The 21,994-nt window shown below is 44.9% G+C and overlaps 1 protein-coding gene across 1 annotated transcript in view; it reads right to left on the bottom strand.

The window, feature by feature from the left end:
• Positions 1–10,008: 10,008 nt before the first annotated feature.
• Positions 10,009–21,994, bottom strand: part of ass1 (argininosuccinate synthase 1) — a 29,571-nt gene continuing 17,585 nt past the window's right edge. The window contains exons 10-15 of the mRNA XM_038964864.1: positions 19,117–19,201; positions 18,743–18,807; positions 15,847–15,978; positions 14,548–14,704; positions 10,374–10,439; positions 10,009–10,230 (exon numbers count right to left, since the gene is read on the bottom strand). Of these exons, the coding sequence (XP_038820792.1) occupies positions 10,182–10,230; positions 10,374–10,439; positions 14,548–14,704; positions 15,847–15,978; positions 18,743–18,807; positions 19,117–19,201 (554 nt within the window). The 3' untranslated portion in view covers positions 10,009–10,181. The remainder of the gene's footprint in view (positions 10,231–10,373; positions 10,440–14,547; positions 14,705–15,846; positions 15,979–18,742; positions 18,808–19,116; positions 19,202–21,994) is intronic.

The following is a 21,994-nucleotide window of genomic DNA, read 5'->3' as shown; positions in this document are numbered from 1 at the left end:
CATTTGTTTGAGTAGCATAATTTTTTTTATTGTCCAAGGAATGCAGTGCTTTACATTTCCCCTGAAAATGCAAACAATGTGTTCTCTGTATGTACACCGAGTACACCAAACATTAGGAACACCTTCCTAATATTGAGTTGCACCCCCTTCTGCCCACAGAACAGCCTCAATTCATCAGGGTATGGACTCAACAAGGTGTTGAACGTGTTCCTTGGGGATGCTGGCCCATGTTGACTCCAGTGCTTCCTAACAGTTGTGTCAAGTTAGCTGGATGTCCTTTGGGTGGTGGACCATTCTTGATACACATGGGAAACTGTTGAGCATAAAAAACCCAGCAGTGTTGCAGTTCTTGACACAAACTGGTGAGCCTGGCACCTACTGCCATACCCTGTTTAAAGGCACTTAAATATTTTGTCTTGCCCATTCACCCTCTCAATGGCACACATACACAATCCATGTCTCAATATTTAAAAATCCTCCTTTAACCTGTCTCCTCCCCTTCATCTACACTGATTTGAAGTGGATTTAACAAGTGACATCAATAAGGGATCATAGCTTTCACCTGGATTCAGATGGTCAGTCTGTCATGGAAAGAGCAGGTATTCTTAATGTTTTGTATACTCAGTGTATAGTATGTGTGGGATATAAACATGTGTGTCAATGTTGGGGGGTGCTTGGACATGACTGATTAGGGTGGCCTGTGAGACAAGGAGATTGACATTCCCTTGGTCTGCTACCTCTTACGGACACAGAGATATCAATTTTCCTGCCTACTCAGCCTCATGCATTTTATCACATCCCAAAAAAAGAGAAGAAATTAAGTGGCTGAGAAGTAGGGGTTCCCATTACCATAGCCAGACTGACACCACTAAATTAAGATCTCACATTTTTGTGAAGTATGATCTTGCGCCGCTATTGCTACCATGTGCTCGACAATGTATTCAGACTCAGGGATGGGTAGGAATGGAAGTAAAATTCACACAGAACCATTAGAGATTCGGCCGCCTGCAGCCCCCAGTCTCTCTCCCAGCGGTACAGGAGAACAAGGATAGCCAAAGCAGGTGTGGTGGGCCTCTGGAGTCCTGCCAGTCAACAGTGGGAACTTTCATGAGAATGGAGGGGATGGTGGGGTGTGCAGAGTGTGGTTACCATATGAGGCTGATCAAGTGTCATGTTGCTCCCTCTCCTCTCCATTATTGTTGAGAAGGGTCTCTTGTCTCCTGGGTCGTCTGTGGTGAAATGTACAGACTTTCTCACTGTGTGTGTGTCTGTGGTAAGAGCTAAGCTTTACAACAACATGCTGAAGAATAACCAACCTGTGGGATTCCTTCCAAATGACAAAAACATGGCTTTCCTCTGAATGTTCCACTTGCTTCAGGCTTGTGACGTAGATCTATCACAGTATAAATGGGTTAGGGGGAATAAATGCACACATGCAATTGTCAGTCTCTATGACTGCATTTAGACAGGCAGCCCAATTCTGATATTTTTTTAATTCATTGATCTTTTAACCAATCGGATGAGCTCTGAAAAAGATCTGATGTGATTGGTCAATAGACCAATTAGTGGAAAAATATCAGAATTGGGCTGCCTGTCTAAATGCAACCCAGGTGTTTGAACTGGTTTCGAGTGAAGTACAGTACTGCTAAGCTTACACATTCATGCAGTTGTGAAAAAAGCATACAAGCATACATATGACTGCTAATTTTCTTTTTAAAATGCACTTGTTGATATGAGTGAGGATGTGCACCTTTCTCAGTGTTTTATCAAAAGACAATATAAAACATATTGGTTGCTTACGAGCTATGATATCAGTGGTATATGAGTAACTGAGCACAGATGGTCAGAGGACAACAGATGGCCAAAACTTTGAACATTGACACTGTCACTCATTAAATGACAGACATACTAAACTCAGCAAAAAAAGAAACGTCCTCTCACTGTCAACTGCGTTTTTATTTTCAACAAACTTAACATGTGTAAATATTTGTATGAACATAACAAGATTCAACAACTGAGACATGAACTGAACAAGATCCACAGACATGTGACTAACAGAAATGGAATAATGTGTCCCTGAACAAAGGGGGGGTCAAAATCAAAAGTCAGTATCTGGTGTGGCCACCAGCTACATTAAGTACTGCAGTGCATCTCCTCCTCATGGACTGCACCAGATTTGCCAGTTCTTGCTGTGAGATGTTACCCCACTCTTCCACCAAGGCACCTGCAAGTTCCCGGACATATCTGTGGGGAATGGCCCTAGCCCTCACCCTCCGATCCAACAGGTCCCAGAAGTGCTCAATGGAATTGAGATCCGGGCTCTTCGCTGGCCATGGCAGAACAGACATTCCTGTTTAGCAGGAAATCACGCACAGAACAAGCAGTATGGCTGGTGGCATTGTCATGCTGGAGGGTCATGTCAGGATGAGCCTGCAGGAAGGGTACGACATGAGGGAGGAGGATGTTGTCCCTGTAATGCACAGCGTCGAGATTGAGCTTGTTGTCATTGCAGGCAGTCTGATGATGCTGTGACACACCATGACGGACCCTCCACCTCAAAATCGATTCCGCTCCTGAGTACAGGCCTCGGTGTAACGCTCATTCCTTCGACAATAAACGCGAATCTGACCATCACCCCTGGTGAGACAAAACCGCGACTCGTCAGTGAAGAGCACTTTTTGCCAGTCCTGTCTGGTCCAGCGACGGTGGGTTTGTGCCCATAGGTGACGTTGCCGGTGATGTCTGGTGAGGACCTGCCTTACAACAGGACTACAAGCCCTCAGTCCAGCCTCTCTCAGCCTATTGCGGACAGTCTACGCACTGATGGAGGGATTGTGCGTTCCTGGTGTAACTCGGGCAGTTGTTGCCATCCTGTACCTGTCCCACAGGTGTGATGTTCGGATGTACTGATCCTGTGCAGGTGTTACACGTGGTCTGCCACTGCGAGGATGATCAGCTGTTCATCCTGTCTCCATGTAGCGCTGTCTTTGGCGTCTCACTGTACGGATATTGCAATTTATTGCCCTGGCCACATCTGCAGTCCTCATGCCTCCTTGCAGCATGCCTAAGGCATGTTCACGCAGATGAGCAGGGACCCTGGGCATCTTTCTTTTGGTGTTTTTCAGAGTCAGTAGAAAGGCCTCTCTTTGGTGTCCTAAGTTTTCATAACTGTGACCTTAATTGCCTACCGTCTGTAAACTGTTAGTGTCTTAATGACCGTTCCACAGGTGCATGTTCATTAATTGTTTATGGGTTATTGAACAAGCATGGGAAACAGTGTTTAAACCCTTTACAATGAAGATCTGTGAAGTTATTTAGATTTTTACGAATTATCTTTGAAAGACAGGGTCCTGAGAGAGACGTTTCTTTTTTTGCTGAGTTTAAATGCTTTGATTGAGCTACATTATAGATGACCCCAGAACCATGAAATATCCAGATGTTGGGCTTGTTCAGTAATCACTTTGGAAAAAGAAACATATTTGGACAGAAGCTATAAATAAGAAGCTACTTTAACACCATTTTGAAATGTCAACATCTCAGAAAATGCAGGATTATGAAAACAGTACCTCTCTGGGGATTATTGGGAAATAGAAAGGTTAAACACAAACACTCGCACACTTATCCCAGTTGCCTCTGATTATTTCACCCTCTCCCCCAGAAGAAGGGGCCATATAGAACTATAATTGCAGTATCTCTCAGCATGTATGTGGAATTCTGAAGGCAGGATACATACAGGGATATTGTTTCATTGAGAACCCTCTTCGGTATCTCTATCTCTGTCCAGCTTTCAGTTTTCCTTCAAATACAAATCATTGTCTATGGAGAGAGGAAATATCCCCCCAAAAAATGTTCATAAAATGCAACTTCAAAAGGAAGTAAAGGGAAAGATCATTTTCAGTACCAGTGTAATTGTAAGAAAACTACAGACAATAGGAAATGAAAAAGGAGATCAGGCAGGAGAAAAAGGCATCTGATCAGTAAGTATCACTTTGATGTGAAAAAGAACAGAGAAATGAAATGAAACTGTATGATGGCTGGAGAAGGAGTACCTTAAAATAAAAAATCCTGAAATTCAAAAAAAAAATATTGACAGGTGAATATTTGAAAACAGACAGTCGTTCTCCAATGACAGGAAATGTACACGTTTACCTCCTTATTTCCCCCCTTGTCTTTTCAGCTTCCTCAGCCTCCAACCCCCAGCCACTTTGCTTTGATTCAGCTCTGTATCTGTATTTTAAATGACTCAATTACATTGGATCCTGTGGTGAAAATTATGGATGTTTTCCACTATTTCTCTCTCTCCTCTGGGACAGCATGACCCTGCCCTGCCACCAATCAACCCCACCTCTTCCCTCCACCAATCTTTCCTGCCCCACCTGTCCTACTCTTCTTTCCCCAGCTCTTTCCTCTGAAAATTTTCACTTTATTGTGTGTCTATCTGCGACAGAGGAAATAATAGCTAATTGGGCTTGTGTGTGAGCTCTATTCGCCGTGAACTGACAGTGTTTGGCTGCTGTTTTTCCAGCAGCTAAAGCTTCGCCTGTCATCACTGCATAAGTCAGAGTCTAGCTAGAGTGTATCCTTTCAATGACAGGAGCCCACAGTGCTTCCAGCCATTCAAAGCCACCCAGACAGAAATGAACACACACATCAGCAGGAATAGTAAACAGAATAGTCTTTATTCTTTAAAAGCAACAGACGTTTCCCTTCAGGCTCACAGTTTACAACCCTGGTTAATCAGGCTCACAGTTCACAACCTTGGTTAATGTGTATGTCTGTTTCCACAACAACGAAAAGGAATGTTACATGGAAACGAAAATAACGTCAAGGAACTATTCATAAAATGCAAGTTGTACCGGTTGATTATTCTCTCTCATTGTGTGAGAAAGACATGGATCCACAATTGAATTCTGTCTCATTAGAATCTCTGTTGAAAAGCAAATGAAATATGAGGTGCTTTATCTAGCCCTCTAGTGGTGAAAGTTATCCATATATATATATACTATTGCACGGTGTATTTCCCTGATTACACTACTGCTCTAAAGTGGTCATTAAGAAAAAAGTGGCTCTGATGAAGATTTCAGAATGTGCGAAGATGCTAACAAGACACACTCCAACCGACCACTGCCAATCAGCATCAGTCATTACACCACATGCACATATACAGTACACTGAGCAAACATTCTGAACATCTTCCTAATATTGAGTTCCACCCCCTATTGCCCTCAGAACAGCCTCAATTCGTTGGGGCATGACTCTACAAGGTGTCGAATGGATGCTGGCTCATGTTGATTCCAATGCTTCCCACATTTGTGTCAAGTTGGCTGGATGTCCTTTGGGTGATGGACCATTCTTGATACATGCGAATAACTGTTGAGCATGAAAAACCCAGCAGCGTAGCATTTCTTCACACAAACCGGGGCGTCTGGCACCTACTACCATACCCCGTTCAAAGGCACTTATATTTTCTCTTGCCCATTCACCCTCTGAATGGCACACATACACAATCCATTTGTCTCAAGGCTTAAGTATCCTTCTTTAACCTGCCTCCACTTCATCTACACTGATTGAAGGGGATTTAACAAGTGACATCAATAAGGGATCATAACTTTCCCCTGGTCAGTATGTCATGGAAAGAGCAATGTTTTGTATACTCATTGTAAACAGGGCCATTAAACATTAAAATCACCTTCCTAGGGATACACTCACACTCAAGCAGGATCACCACCTTGAACCTGATAGGCCACTCATCCATTCACCACCTCTTCCAGAAACAAATCGAAGGACATAATGAGTGTGCCTGCTAACAAACCAGCAGACTCCAGGGAGGGAGCTGGAGAGCGTAGTCACTGCCAGGGAGATAAATCTATTGATTTGAGATAAACATACTACATTACTGCTGCCCTGGGGAGTTGGGTTTTGGAGCTGGTCTGAGACCACAGGGCAGCTGGTTATGGGATAGAGACCAGACCCCTCTGATCCTGGCTGCTTCTCCCTGGTGAGATCTGTGAAGACTTCCTGGCTGCACACTCCCTCTATGGAACTGGCTGGGGGAGGAAAGCCCCTCTTAGAGAAGCTTTAAACCCCATGGATTTGTCATCTATGGATTTGTATTGGTCTGAATGGGGCACAGGGCAAACCATCATTCACATCTATCCCTACATGAACACTGTTGTGACAAAGATGGAGAGGTATGAATGGGGTGGAGTAGACAGCAGGTAACATTTATTTATTTAACCTTAATTTAACTAGGCAAGTCAGTTAAGAACACATTCTTATTTACAATGATGGCCTATGAACAGTGGGTTAACTGCCTTGTTCAGGGGCAGAATGACAGATGTTTACCTTGTCAGCTCGGGGATTCAATCTAGCAACCTTTCGGTTACTGGCCCAACACTCTAACCACAAGCCTATCTTCCGCCCCTAACATATCTGTTAAAATACTATTGTGAATATGAAAAGTTTAGAAAAGTATGTTGGATAATATTTAGCAGATGATGAAATACAACAGAATTCCTGTGCAGTGACCACATTGTAAATCTACCAAACTTTCCAACATATTTAAATCTTGCATTTTGGTGAACAAGATTCAGCCTGGCCACAAAGACCTCGTAGACCAAGAAAAAGTTAATCTGGCATTGTAAAAGGCTATCGATTAGCCCTGGCCCCAGGGGGACAGACCCTATAAGTCTAGTTGCTGTAACAGGAGACAGGGAATCCCAAACACTCATTAACCCTCTCAGATGGGCAACATTAAGCAGGAGGCAAAATATTTATAATTTTCCATCAATATTTCATCACTGGCTGTGTCCAAACAAAGACAAGGCTTTGACCATAATGGTCCTACATCCGTTTATAGATTTTGGGGAGAGGAAGTAACATACCAGTGTCCTTTGACACCAGAAATAAGTCTGTCCCAACCGCCGTGAACACAGGATCCATGCATATTAGATAGCTAGGTTGTCCTACAGTCAAGTACTGTAGAATAAGCACTGCAAAAGGAGAGGCTGTTATGTTTCTCTGATACACTTTCACAGCCTGGGTTTGCTTCACATTAAACATACTGCAACTCATATGTCGAACACGGTGGTGGACTTGGCAAGGCATCTTCGGTGTCACATGTCACTGTCTGTGAAACCTTATACCATCCTCACATCTCATCACAGTGGGATTAAGTCACCTAATGCCTACATCCATTAATCCCAGCGGTTCCACTTAACACAGAACAGTATATAGTAAGTCAGAACCAATCTGTGGTGTGTCTCGGCCTGTCGTAAATCTCCCCGACTCACTCTGCAGTGAGAGGATGACCTCATTGTCTTTTCCTGGCCCATTAGCTTTCTGGGGAAACCTCTGGGGACCGTTGTTAACCCCTCTGGTGCTGGATCAGGCAGCATTACACTCCATCCCAACCAGGTGGAATTGGTTTCATATTCTAAAATATTGATGGACTAATTTGCTCTACATGCTATGCAGATAATGTCACACATTGGTTTCATAACATTGAGGATTACATGCATATTATTTGGGTGCATTTCGACAGTCAAAAGTGTCTGCCTCCCCACACATCATTTGCACTGATCTGTAAACCAAGGGGAGTTGAAGGCAATAAGGTACATGCATACTGTGAATTTTATTTAACCCATCCGGCTCCTTCCTCAGTGCCAATCTACTCTGCACCCAGAACCAAAAGTTCATGTGAGACCCCGCCTCTTAATGTTTCCATCTGTCAGGAGAGACTACCTCAGTGCAGACGGAGTGAACACAGGGAAGGAATGCGCTCATGCGTTACTGCCACTCTTCCAGGTGTCTAGCTGGGAACCGTGGACGCAGGGTCTACACTCCCAGTCCCAGGGTGAAGTGCACTACAGACATAATAGAGAAAGCTTATGGGGCTGTCGTCTTAGGTTACAGGTTCACCATAATGATGGGACCTGCCTTGCATTCTAATTGCAGGTAATTGACCTCCTGTGGACTGTTATTGTTCCAGCTTCTTTTGTGCTGGCTGCCGTTTAGAGCAGAGGTCAGTGAACCTGGGACCCCTGACTCCTCCAGACAGGTAGGCTAGGATTAAATGACCCAAGACGTTCTGTTAGAGAATAGACTCATCTTCTGTGCTTAATAGACCCCCAGCTCTCCCTCCTTTACTGTTACATTGTTTGCCATTAACTTCAGTTTACAGAAAACTTTATGAGGATGACTTGATTGAAGATATTGTTTCTCATTCAGTTATACACTTTAGAGCAGGTACAGATGAATTCCGAGAGAAATAAAAAAATATGTATAATTTGAACAATTCACAATTTGAGATATCGCAGTTACAAATTGGACTACAGTCCATGTCGTTCACATTTTTCACTACAGCAGAGACAAATCACCTGCACCCGTGCACCCTCTCTGTCACAAAATACTAGAGGATCCGTCTCAAGAGGCCACAGTAACCTGGGAACAATGGTGTCCTTTGTGTGCAGTGAGAGAGTGACAGAGAGTGAAGGTCTGCTCCTACGGAGACAGACAGAAGAGCATCCATTAGGGCTCCATTCAGGGACGCCGTTGACTTTCATGTCGTCCCATTGTGGCGCTGCTCCTTGGAGAGGCTGACACAGAGTGGGTAATGAGGGGTAATTGACTCAGGGTCAAGGATGATTAATTCCCTTGGTCAGGTGTCCTCGCTTTCATACCTGACAGAGACGCAGGCTGCCGTGAAGCCACAGGCGGGCGGGCAGAGCGGAGCAGGAGGCTGGCTGGCGCTGAAACACGAGACACAGGCAACACACACGGTACACACTGCCCAGGCCGTTCTCATGATGTCATCCAATCCTTGGACAGGCTAGTGGTTAATGCTCTGAACTGCGGCACCTTGACTGCTGCCACAGACCACAGCTCTCCATCACTCTCTCTCACACACACCTAGCCACCACTCTCTCACACACCTAGCAGTGTTCACATGTCAGTCTGCTTCATTTATATGGCTAATGACCTGGGGTAAGACACAAAGGTGAAAGGTCATAACTATCTTCCCCCTACACAGAGTTATACTGAGCTCCAACCACAGACCACAGATTGAGAGTGACAGTCGTACTACCCTCCTTTCTCCTTCAGCTTCACTGGCTAATCTGAATCCCTCATTTTCTGCACAAGCAATTTCCCCCCGAAAGGCCAGTGATTACAGGCGACCTGCTGAATGTATGCACGCGTTACTAAATGCCAGGGCTTGCTGGTAATTGACCAGGCAGACTGAGACGCCTGCGGTGTAATTGAGCAGGGTTGAGGGGTTCTGGTGGGACTGAAAGGACCTGGGGATCCCCCACCGGCCATTAAGCCCAGCAGGAGGGCTCCTGCTTGGGTCCACCTCAGGCTCAGGGCGGCCCCTCATTCAGCCTATCGCCCCTTCAACAGTGTGGGACACACCAAGATCTGGAGAGGGTTTGGATCATATAGTGTGAGAGGAAGAATGAAAAATAAGACTATAGGGCACTAACTTTAAAAACAGTTTGTTTAAATTCAAAATCATTTAACATTGATTCTGCATTGAGACACGCACATCCATGTCAATGGAGCCTCAGAGAAGTTTATACGTTCATAAGATGAGAAGTTCATCTCTTGCTGGCTGTCTGTCCATATGCAGTTGGGATGAAGAGAGCAGAGCACACATGCTGAGCCTGATATACGTCGACCCCCAATTGGCCTGTCCTTTCACTCCAGTCGTGCCGTCACAGACCAGAAATAGTCTCATCACTTCCACTACAGTAGATGACAGCTAGCCTAGCAACAAGGCCAAAGCACACCAGTGCAACCAACTAACCTCCCACTAGGCAACAGCGTCATCTACTGATCTACATATACTGTTAACATGATACAGCTTCCCTGATACCCTTAACCGCTTGACGGAACAGTGCCCAGATACGACTGTTCTGTACCAAAAGGACACCTATCAGATATACTAAATCAATGTGAGAATTTTCATTTACCCTCTTAAGCACAAAATTTAGTGTGACAGCAATACACTTCAATGATCCAAATACGTTTTATTTCAAGATACGGTAACAAACACCTAATATGAAATATACAACTAAAAAACTACTCCGGTAAGGCAAGAGGGATGAGAGTAAACATTAGGAAGTGTAAAGCTGCTTAAGACACAGGGGAGAGAAAGATGATCCAAGGCTGACCGTCTAGCCCTAGTGCTTGGAGCGATGTTCCCCCTGCAAACGGTGGTGCTCCCTTAGTCTGCAGTGAGAGAACAGAGAGTTAGTTAGCGCATTTATCTACATTTAAAAAATGTATGTAAAAAAATATGGTTGACGCTCAAGAAGCCTTCTTGAAAATATAACTTTTTGGGACAAATGAGTTTGCTTATGAAGGACACAAACCTGACAGCGTTGATCTTGATGAATCCAGAGGCATCACATGGGTCATAGTCTCCCTGCACGTCCATACTGGGACGAAAGAAGAGGGATAAGTCACGTTATTGTGTAGGCCTATGTGGTTGGGGAAGGGCTTTTGCAGTCACATTCTAAACTGTGGTTATTCCAACACCCGTCTAGCACACAGGAGAGGTAGGACAGTGAATAACATTAACCACGGATTATTGCGTCATTCAAAAGAATGTCAATAGATTTTTCTCTGAACGCATTTGCTCTTTATGTTTGCGATTTCAGAGGGGGGGGAAAAACAACCACACGTTGAGAAAAAGCACAAACACCCAACTCATTTGTAGACAATCCAGTTTTGTACAAACTCCTAAGCAGAGGAAATGAGTTTCTCATAACCTGATGGTTTTTTGTCTGTGACATCCTTTTTGTAAGCTACTCCCGTGATGTAAAAATTGTGCCAGTGAACATCTATTATATAGGCCTCTTGTGGCTCGTTCCCTTCTCCTCCTCGGTGTGTGTATTTGTAAGGTGTGTGTGTGTGTGTGTGTCGGAGAGGGGAGAGTATGTTCCTCTATGTTAGAGCCTCGCTACCCTCCGAAGGTAGTACACGACACAGTTGAAGCAGGGCAGTGGAAACAATTGTCTCCCTGAGCCAACATTCCTACAGTATAAAAGGTAATAGCAGAGGAATGTTTTTTAAACAGCTGAACTGTATAGACATTTTCCTTATATTTGAGACTTGTTATACTGCGTTTTTACCTGAAATTGCAGTAACAACCCATTACATTTGGAAATTGTAGCTGCCGGCTGCACTGAGGCATGTACAACATGGAAGACCATCCCACTACCAAAAACATGTCAAAGGTAGATCATACACATAGGATGTGTTGTTTCATTTGTAACATTGGGTGATTTCAGAGGTGGCACCACAGGTCCCAGAGTGGTGGTGGTGGTGGTGGTGGTGGTGGGGGGGGTGGGGGGGGGGGGGGTTGTTTTCCTGGGGCCCAGAGTTTTCCCTGACCTGGTAGTAGGCTAACCTAACCAACTTCGGACCCAAGTTGTGGCGTATGACATAGCAATAAATCAGCTGTAAAAAACAGTTTTATATGGGCTATGATGGGACCAGATAGTTTTTCTAATCCGGTCATGTGGTTTAAAATAAAACTCCTGGAAAGACTCCTGGCCCTAGGGAGAATTAAAACCATTTACAAAAACATACTAGTCTGAGCTTGCTGTATGCAGGGTTGCATCATGTAGGCTTTCGCATCTGGAATTAAAGACACTCAAACAGCATGTCATCACTATTGTGTTGATTCATTCCACTAAAAATACCTAGTTAGCGTAGCCACCCGAAGTGTGACTAGAAACCAAATTTGATCACATTTTCTCAAACACAAATAAACAGGCCTACTTTAGGCTATAAAAACACACCGTTACATTTCCCCTGGCCCACATGGGATCAAAGAGCATAGGATTCTCTAGGCTATCTGCAGCTGTGGTTGTCATCAGTAGGATTCTCTAGGCTACCTGCAGCTGTGGTTGTCATCAGTAGGATTCTCTAGGCTACTTGCAGCTGTGGTTGTCATCAGTAGCCCACAGTTGATCAGACTGAAGCACAGACTAATTGCACACGTTGACCAATCAGCCATTTTATTTCATTACATTTTGTTGGTGGCAGGTATGGGCTTCCATACAAAACAGCTCATCTAGGTCTATTCACCTATGCCCATGTTTTCAGTAGCAATGAGTTACCACATTTAATGATTCACATGATATTGAAAAAAATTAAGGCTGATTTGTTTTAAGGTATGCCTACTGTACTTTTATATTCATATGAGAAGGTTAATCGTTCCTTTTTGATGGGCTAACGTTACTTGATGAAGGCATGCTATAAATCAAAATGTAATGAGTGTAGCAAACAGACAAGAAAATAAACCTTTCATTGTCTGCACAATGCACATACATGCTTATGAATTGTTGTACTATCCAAGAGTGCAATGTGGCTGTTGTACTATCCAAGAGTGCAATGTGGCTGTTGTACTATCCAAGAGTGCAATGTGGCTGTTGTACTATCCAAGAGTGCAATGTGGCTGTTGTACTATCCAAGAGTGCAATGTGGCTGTTGTACTATCCAAGAGTGCAATTTGGCTGTTGTATTATTCAATAAAAGCGAAGTTTCCATCCAATTGGCGACAGATTTCCATAAGAATATTCTAAAATCAGCATAAAAACAATATGCGCATGTCCCCACCAGAAACGTGATTCCATCAAATGGACTTGTTGTGGATAAAAGGCTTTGCGTGATGATGTAGTGCACATAAAAATAACTTGGTTAAATTCCCATGTACCCAATTAAAAAGTACAAGTTAAATGGGTTTCCATCGCATTTTCAACTCTGCTGATGGTCTTGTCACAAACAAAATGTGTGTTTTATAGTGAATGTGCCCATTCTGGTATCGGCACTTGCGCTCTAGCCAACAGCTCCAGATACAGTGAGGGTATAGCCTACATGATGAGAATATTATGGACAGCGAGATTGTTTATTTGTTAAATGGTAGCCAAGCATCGATCATCATGTCACCAGAATAAGACCCTCAATATTTATTGGAAAGTTGCATCAAGCTCATCACCCTGTGAAGTTCATCATAACTTATTTCACCTGTAGCCTCAAACTGTATACGTGGACCACACGAGTCATTGCATGACTCCAAGTTTACTTCGATATGGTTATAATATAAATATTTGAGTATAAAAGCGTTTCCACCTAATTTTACCGACAAAAATAGCCCACCTTGTTAAGTGTATTTTGTTTTGTCGACATTTGGAAAGTTTACCGACAAATTGTTTTTTCCATTAGGCCTGTTGTGATTTTTTTTTTATCCGACATGTACTTTATTCGCATAAAAAGGCTGGATAGAAACCTGGTTATTGCTGAATATTTTGTGTTTACTGGCTACTGTGATATTTACGGTCAATTTGAGCTGCGGACCAAGAATGTCACGTTGCCAGCCACAACAGAAGGTGAGGCAAGGATGTGATGTGAATTGAAAAGTAGAATTCTCTTCGCCACCCTGTCCCCTTATACTCGCCTTCATATCTCGTAGTGGGAATAGGGCCTAATTACAGTAGTTTTTACCTGCAGCGCTGACACCCTCCGCTCCTCCTCCACGGAGCCCCAGCTGCTAATCTAAGACCTGCACTCATTCTTCAGACACACCGTGCTGGAGGAAATCAAAGAACGGCAGGAGAAAAAAAGATTCCGTGGAGAGAAAGAAAGGCAAGACCACCACCAACTCTCAAAACAAGGCTCCCTACCTACCATCTTATGAGTGCTGTCAATGAGGTGTTGAATGGCTGTGGAAGCAGGTTTCCAGAAGGTGAATACATAGGAAAAACCATGTGGTCTAATTGACTGCCAAACACCTAGCAGGAAACCTTTTGACATTTGTCCCAGATCAATGCAGCGTGTGTGCGATGCTATACCACTGTGTTAATGACACTGTTTACTGAGGAGACGCAGCTAGCTGTCCACCAGGGTCTTACAGTTAAGCATGGGTTTGGAGAGTGAAATGGAGTGTGTGCGTAGGGCTGTTCTTCAGGTGGTATAAGTGGACTTTGCACCACAATGGGATCCTTCACAGGACACTCAGCACATCTGTTACCTCAGAATAGTGCCCCTAAGAACTTCTCCTCCAGTGCAACCCAACACTCAGTCACCAACAGGAGTGTGTGTGAAAGAGAGCAAGGTTGAGCTCTGTTGCACAGCTCCCCCTGCTTAACTAGCACGAAACCTGTGCTTTGGCCCTAAAAGCAGCGCTCTCCTTTGGCTGGAAATGCCATTAGCGGTGGAGGGTAGATGGAAGGGGGCATATGGAGGCTTTGCTTTGGTCAGCACTGAGCCAGCCCAGGGGGCATTGGGGGTTAGGTGTCTGAATGGACTCACTGTTCCACAGCAAAGAGGCCAAGGGGGAGAAAGCCCTCCAGGAATTGAGCTTGACACCCCTGCTCCGCACACTGATGTCTTTGGAGCCAGTGTCCATTTATTGTCGGTGTGGGGTCAGTGGAGAATGAAGTGACCTGAGCAAACAATGGGGATACTGCATATATGCAGTGAACTGATTATACTGTACCCAGAGATTAGTCACATGCACACAATGCTATAGGTCCTTACCTGACCAGTTCCTCGTTGTAGAGGGATTTGGGCGACTCACGGCCCAGGATGTAGACCTGGCCTTTGAAGACAGACAGCTGCACCTTGCCCTCCACGCTCTCCTGGGACTTGTCTATGCAGTGGCGCACAAACTCACACTCCGGACTATACCAGAAACCTGGGGACAACAAGGAACTGGATGTATACATACTACTATAATGGAAATCATCCTTCAGCCTCCATTAGAAGTGTGGTTCAATTGTGCACATATGACCCCCCACCACATCCTCCTCCAATCACACTCCTCATGCGAGCGCTCGTCCCATCGCTCCAGGTGAGGCTCAGACCCTTTCCCCCCTCTCCTGCCTCACCCAGGTGACCTGCTCTGTCGGTCTGAGGGACAGCTGGACTGGGGGGGATAGAGAGAAATGACGCCCATCTCCATGGGGTGGCTCTCTCCCTCTTCCATGCCCTTCCACCTCCCAATCCCAAGAACAATCCTCTCACCCAGTCCCTTTCCACTGAATCTGCACTGGTGTGAGTATCACACAGTCAGGCCAGGGCTGAGTGGATGGATCAAGCCACAGCTGTCCTCTTTCTCTCTCTCTCTCCATACTGTGTTCTGTTCAGGGAATCCCCTGTGGCTTTAGCCCATGCAGTGGGCCAGGCAGAGACAGTGGTATTTCACGCTTTAAGACCATAATGAGTTTAATCTCTGCCCCCCTCCTAGAAGGACCTAGCTAGCGCCTGTACCTTGGTGTCTCGCTCTCTCTCCCTGGTCTCTCTGCCTGCCTGGCCAGCTCCCTCCTCTCATGAGGGTTTAAATTGCAGTGGCTCAGTAATCAGTCTCTAACGGCTGTGATCCTATTATAGGGATGAAGGAAGGCCGGCCGGGGGGGATTAGGACACCTGAACCAGGCGGACAGGAGGCCTAGGCCCCAGTCATTCAGTCACACATTACCTCTATGAGAGGCAGAAGTAACATAGTCACTCCTCACCTGTCAATCACCGTGATTGCCACTGTGTGAGGTGTTCTGGCACAAAATGGCTGTCGTGTGCCATGCACAATTTATCACCCAGGTCGGTGTAAAGTATTTTGCATAATTTTATCATCAATGTAAAGTGCTTTGAAAGCAAGTGAAAATGATATAAATCAAATATATTATCAGGAGGCTGAATAGTTTTTGGCTAACCATTTTGTGTGTGTTCTAGGAGAGAACACAACCATGACCTCCTCATGGAGTGAATGCACCGTTTCTGAATGCTGTATGAGCATTACTTTAAATGTTTCTGTTTTTTTGCATTATACACCAAACGTACCGTTGTAGAGCATCTCGGCGAACTTGACCCCCAGGCCCCGTTTGATCCTCCTGACCTCTCGGTCCATGGTGAAGGTCTCTATGTCCAGGTGAGCGTGGTACAGGATGGTGCCTCCTGGGGTCTCATAGATACCTGGGGGAGTACAGAAACACACAACTAGGTGCGGAACGAAAGGTGGAGAGACAAATTAAGCACATAGGTTGCGTTGCATTTCAAAATAGTCTGAAGTTGCCCCCCCCCCCCCCCCAAACAAAATATTCCATTCTTACTTTTAGATGCGTGTATGGTTGTGAATTGTTAGATTTTACTGCACTGTTGGAGCTAGGAAGACAAGCATTTAGCTACAGCCACAATAACATCTGCTAAATATGTGTATGCGACCAATAGAATTTAAATTGATCAGAAGAGGTCCCTGGTGGTCCTGTGTCCATGACAACCTCATTGTACTTCCTTCCAGGACCAACTCAACTCAGACAGCTCTATTAGGCACCAGCCATCTTCACCCTCCTCCTCCTCCTCCACTACTGTGGCTGACGGACAGGCCAGCACCACAGTATATCAACCCAGTCAGAATGAGCCTGTCGCGGGCAAATGACAGGGTAGGAGTCCCCCGCCAGCCCTGAGCTAGGCCCCAGGCTCTCCCGACCCTGCAATTTACCCCCACTGCACTGTTGAGGGGAACGGAGGGAGAAGACAGAGGGGGGGGGATGACAGGAGAAATGAAGCTGTCACTCAGCTGTCTGTCTTATGAGGTCGAAAAGAAAAGAGAAGGCCGAAAGAGACCAGAGGAGAGATCGCGTTTCTCTATTCAAATAATGCCATTCTAATACGCTAAACCACTTGGAATCTCTGTTTAATTGACTATGGTTGCGTGTGGGCAGCATTTAACAGGATATTCCTATCCTTTCCATTCAGTCGTTGGGATTAAACTCTGCGGATGGGCGCCTTGTGTTGGGACTTCAATTCACTGTTAGAAGGGGCACCGATACAATTCTTGTCTTAGATGGAGCCTACTTGAAGGTGAGGGGGGGACCAAAACATAATCTGAAAATTGAGAAGCACTTACAAAGCACTGGCTGCCCATAGCAGTTTTGCCAAATCCTGTTTATCATCTAAACCTCAAAAAGGGGCAATTTGAGCCACTAAAACAAGGCAACAGAGGGCAAAACAAGGGTATTTCAACTGTCACTATCTGATAAAACAGTTCAAATTGCCCAATTTACTTTAAGCACCCCAAAGAGAGATTAGAAAGACAAATGAACAATAAAAAGTCTCTCTTACCTTAGCTAAACCAACTGTGGCTTAGTTAAGCTTAGGTAGACAAAAACACCAGTGATTTCCAGGTATTAACCTTTTAAACAGTTTCTCTGTATGTAGGCCAATTCTGCTAGAGGGGGTAGAGGGGTTAAGACTAAGGCTTAACCCCACCTTGGGCGTACAGCCCACGAATGCAGGCACAAATACACACATTAAGCCTGCTTCCTGCTTTCCTGATGTTCCTCTGATCAAGGATCAGAGCACACACTTCAGAATTGTAGTTCTTGAATTCAACTAGGCCTAAATTCCTGAAACACGAAAAAGTAAAAATGTCTGATATTCCAAAATGTCTGAAAAACAACAAGATAATTCCCCCCCCCCCCAAAAACAAATCAATTTTCTTTCAATAATATATCAATCAAACCAGTTAATCATCACCATAACGTTCTCTACAGATCCTCAGCACAACATGGTTCGTCACAGTAGAGAGTTCAGAGCTCAGACAAGGGTTGACAGGTGTACACCACTTACATACACCAGTGAATGTTTTGTCGAGAACTGACAACATTCTTGACAACCATTTCCATGCCCCGCCTTCTTGACCCCACCCCCCCCCCCCCCCAAGACATACAAATAAATGACACATTCAGTCTGTCAACTAGTCAATCCTCCCTGGCATCTTTTGTGCAAACCCCCCTTCTCCCCCTGCCGTCAACACACAATCTTTACTAGTTATTCACTGCCGTCAAACCTCACACTCCTCCTTTCCCATTTCTGTAGAAAAGATGAGCTTTGATCTTTTGTGCAGCCAAGAGGGAGAAAAGTGGGCTTCCCATTTTTCAATTTCTACCTGCCACTACGCCAGAGGCGGAGTGTGTTGGCGAGTCAATTTGCTGGTCAGGTTATTGTGAGGAGTAGAAATGCAGTGTGGCAGGAGGCCGGGGCCACTGAAGGAGTCAGTGACGTGCTGTCTGACATGGGACACGGTGCCACAAACATCTTGGCCCCTCACGGCCCTTAAGCATGCAGAAATAAGGAGGTTTCTGAGAAGCTCTGTTGACGGAGAGAGGGGAATTAGAAGTCATGCGGAGGAGTGGCCGACTGCCGAGATGGAGTGTGTGTGTGAACAACAGCGTGTGTCTGTGTGTGGGAGGCTGCAAAAAGAGAAATGTGAAGGCTTTCTGCATGTGAAAGTGAATGTGGGTCACATCAGACCCTCAGTTTACAGGTGAACCAGAGAAAAACATTTCCTCTGAAAGGAAAGAGAGGCACATAATGCTGTGTTTGTTCATGGTCTTGCTTTTCCTCCACAACACTTTTATGCAAGTGGAATAGCAAGTGTTCCCTTTTAGCACTGACATAAAATGACTGCAATTGCCTGAAAGCACTAGATTGTGACAGGAAGCTTTACAAATGGATAGGACATGGAAGTGTTGGCACTTATGGTGGAGTAAGTACTGTATGTCTTTGTGCTAGCTTATCTATAAATCTAAAATCTCTATAAAAGGGAAGTACATTTTAACCAAAGCTATTGATACAGTATACATTTTTTTCTCTCAATTCAATTCATCTTTATTCTCTCAGGAGCTCTTCTCTTTATACATATAGGCTCTCTCATTACACCTCGTCACTGCCTTACCTCTGGACTTCATGCCGATGAAGCGATTCTCCACGATGTCGATCCTCCCAACTCCATGCCTCCCTCTGAGACCACAATGGAAACCACAATGGAATTCTTACTCACCAAGAACAGTAGTCAATATTTCTGTATTCTCGCCTGCAAACACCCACACTTTGCTGAAAACACTGCAGTAAGAGTTAACACACTGCCCTCTAATGGTGGTTCCATGCAGCCAATAAAGGATTCTCATTCGCAGTTTGGCTCTCCCTACTGATTGTCCGACTCACCCCATCTCCTTGAGGCAAGACAAAGTCCGACTCACCCCATCTCATTGAGGCAAGACAAAGTCCGACTCACCCCATCTCATTGAGGCAAGACAAAGTCCGACTCACCCCATCTCATTGAGGTAGGAGAAGATGTCCAGCGGTGTGTCCTTCGACTTCCCCTCCTTGACGTGGGTCACCTTGATGGGCACACCTGTGTGGGTTGGAATGGAACAGTCAGACACGACAAGAATGGAACAGTCAGACAGTCAGTTACGACAAGAATGGAACAGTCAGACAGTCAGTTACGGCAACAGTCTGGAGAGATACTGCATCATCATAATACTGTACTACAGTAGGTCACTGAGGTTAATATTGTTCTCTTACAGTTTCAAATCTGATCTCGTCACATTCAGCCAATTTTGGATTTGGGCAGGAGCTGTATTTGTGAATCTGACAGAGTCAATATATATGGCCAAAATTGTTACTACATTTCCACCTATTCGTTTAATGTTCACTAAAAACAAACAAAGTGAAGAGACTGATTCCCAGGCACTGAACACAGTTCACAAGGGAGATGGGAGAGACCATGAAAAGAGTGCGGGAGTGGAGAGGGAGATTTGGATGTGGGGGAATGTGGGAGGGAGGGTAAGGGGTGTTAATGGTAGAATACTTCAATGGGATGTGGTGAGAAGTACTAATACATTCAAAAGCCCTGCTCATTTGTAGGCTGTGAAATCCCAGACAGGCCTTTCCTAATTGAATTACACACCCGGGCTTTGAGTCACCCATACCTTTTCTACCAATAGCCTCGCACTGCGGTATGAGTGAATGTGTGTGTGCGCATTATTAGGAATGCATTGACCATTCCTAATAAGCACACACACGGCTAGGTGCTCCCCAATTAATCTCCATCCCCAACTTTTTTCAAAGACACACTAAACTCAGTTTATTAGGTACACCCATCTAGTACTGGGTTACCTCCAGAACTGCCTGAATTCGTCTGGATTCTCCATGGAAATGTTGCTCAATTGGTATCAAGGGAGCTAACGTGTTCCAGGAAAACATTCTTCTCACCATTACACCACCAGCCTGTACCGTTGACACCAGGCAGGATGGGTCCAGGGACTCATGCTGCTTACGCCAAACCCTGACTCTGCCATCAGCATGACGCAACAGGAACTGGGATTTGTCGGAACAGGCAATGTTTTTCCACTCCTCAGTTGTCCAGTGTTGATGATCCGGTGTCCACTGGAGCCACTTCTTGTTTTTAGCTGATAGGAGTGGAACCCGGTGTGGTCATCTGCTGCAATAATCCATCCGTGACAAGGACCGACGAGATGCGTTCTGAGATGTTCTGCACATCACTGTTGTACTGCGTCGTTATTCGCCTCTTAGCGTGCACGATTCTTGCCATTCTCCTTCATCCTCTCATCAACGAGCTGTTTTCACCCACAAGACTGCCACTGACTGGATGTTTTTTGTTTGTCGCACTGTTCTCGGTAAACCCTAGACACTGTCGTGCGTGAAAAGCCCGCACCGACGATCATAACATGCTTCAAAGTCGCTTAGGTCACATGTTTTGCCCATAATAATGTTTGTAATCAAACAGTAACCGAATGCCTCGGTGCCTGTCTGCCTGCTTTATATAGCAAGCCACGGCCATGTGACTTACTATCTGTAGGAGCGAACCATCTTCATGAAAGGGGTGGTGTACCTAATTAACTGGCCAATGTATAAATCACTGTCATTTACTTGCTTATTCATAGTATTCATAGGTTAAAATGAGCAACGCAGAGGTCAAAGGTGGAGGAGGTGCAATAGACTGGGACATGGGCGAGGGAGGGGGGGGGCTAAAAGAGCTTTTGAAGACAAACGAAGGATAGAAGAAAAATAAATCTGCAGATAGTCACTCCCCTATCCATCCAGCGCTCATTAGCATTTAGCATGCTTGCAGTTGCCAATCAAGTCCCGGTAAAAAAGCAGCACTCCTGGTTGCATTTCAATGGGCCCAAATGTAAGCCCTGTTCGAATGACACGTAAAGGACTTGACAAAATATTTTTAGACAAGGGCTTTGTCACTTCGGCCCCTGAGGAAAACTCCCAGAGCCGGAGAGGGCACACGGATAGCGCTCCGACAAAGCCCCCTGATCCCCCAAATAGTTAATAATTAGATTAAAAGTTCAAATAAATTAAGTGAGGGTGTGAATGCGGGAGCCGGGCCCGGCCTCTCGTCCTCCTCTCCTCCATCTCGCCCGGGTCTATCATTCACTGGGCCTTTCTTTTCCCTGCCTGCCCTTTTCTTCAGCGCTGAAGTGAACAGTGCAAACAATGGGACAGCAGACACAGTTGTAGGAAAAATTACTGCTTTAAATTTTTCCTCTCTCTTTTTCCTTTCCCCCCTCTTTCAATGAAAGGAAGAGGGATAAAAAAAAAAGACAGAAAGGGGAAAACTGCTCCTGATGAAAAAAAGTTTAGTTTATCTTTTTAATCAGTGAGAAAGCCCGGTGAAAAAAGGGCTGGTGGGAGATGAAAAGATGGAAACATTCTTGCGCTGATCTTGTGCTTGAGGAGGAGGAGTAAGCTGAAGCCTTTGTGTGAGCCACTAAAACAGCTTTTGTCATCGTCACTCAATAAGGGGAGAGAAAAAAAACCGATAAACTGATTGCAAATGAGCAAAGGGCCAAGGTGAAACCAGGTTATACGATGACGTCACAGTTTCAGATTCCTATTACCAATTTTAAAAAGTTGTTTAAACCTTCCTTCAAATGAAGATTTAACAGTTGTCTATAAACTTTATCATTGCTCCTCTCCCTCCAATTTCACTTATTTCAGATATAAATCTCAAATAAACCCCACAAACCTTCAAAGTTGCATAAATCAGCAGACAGATACCAACATAAATCACAGTTGAAACCTCCTTTCTCTTCTATTCCTCTCTGAACTGCTTCAGTGTAGTAGCAACATCATAAAACTGTCACTGGTCATCACCATGATCAGAGGCTAA

The sequence above is a fragment of the Salvelinus namaycush genome, chromosome 26 (genome assembly GCF_016432855.1).
Source record: "Salvelinus namaycush isolate Seneca chromosome 26, SaNama_1.0, whole genome shotgun sequence".
In the NCBI taxonomy this organism is placed as follows: domain Eukaryota; kingdom Metazoa; phylum Chordata; class Actinopteri; order Salmoniformes; family Salmonidae; genus Salvelinus; species Salvelinus namaycush.
This window is presented reverse-complemented; position numbering and strand designations above follow the sequence as displayed.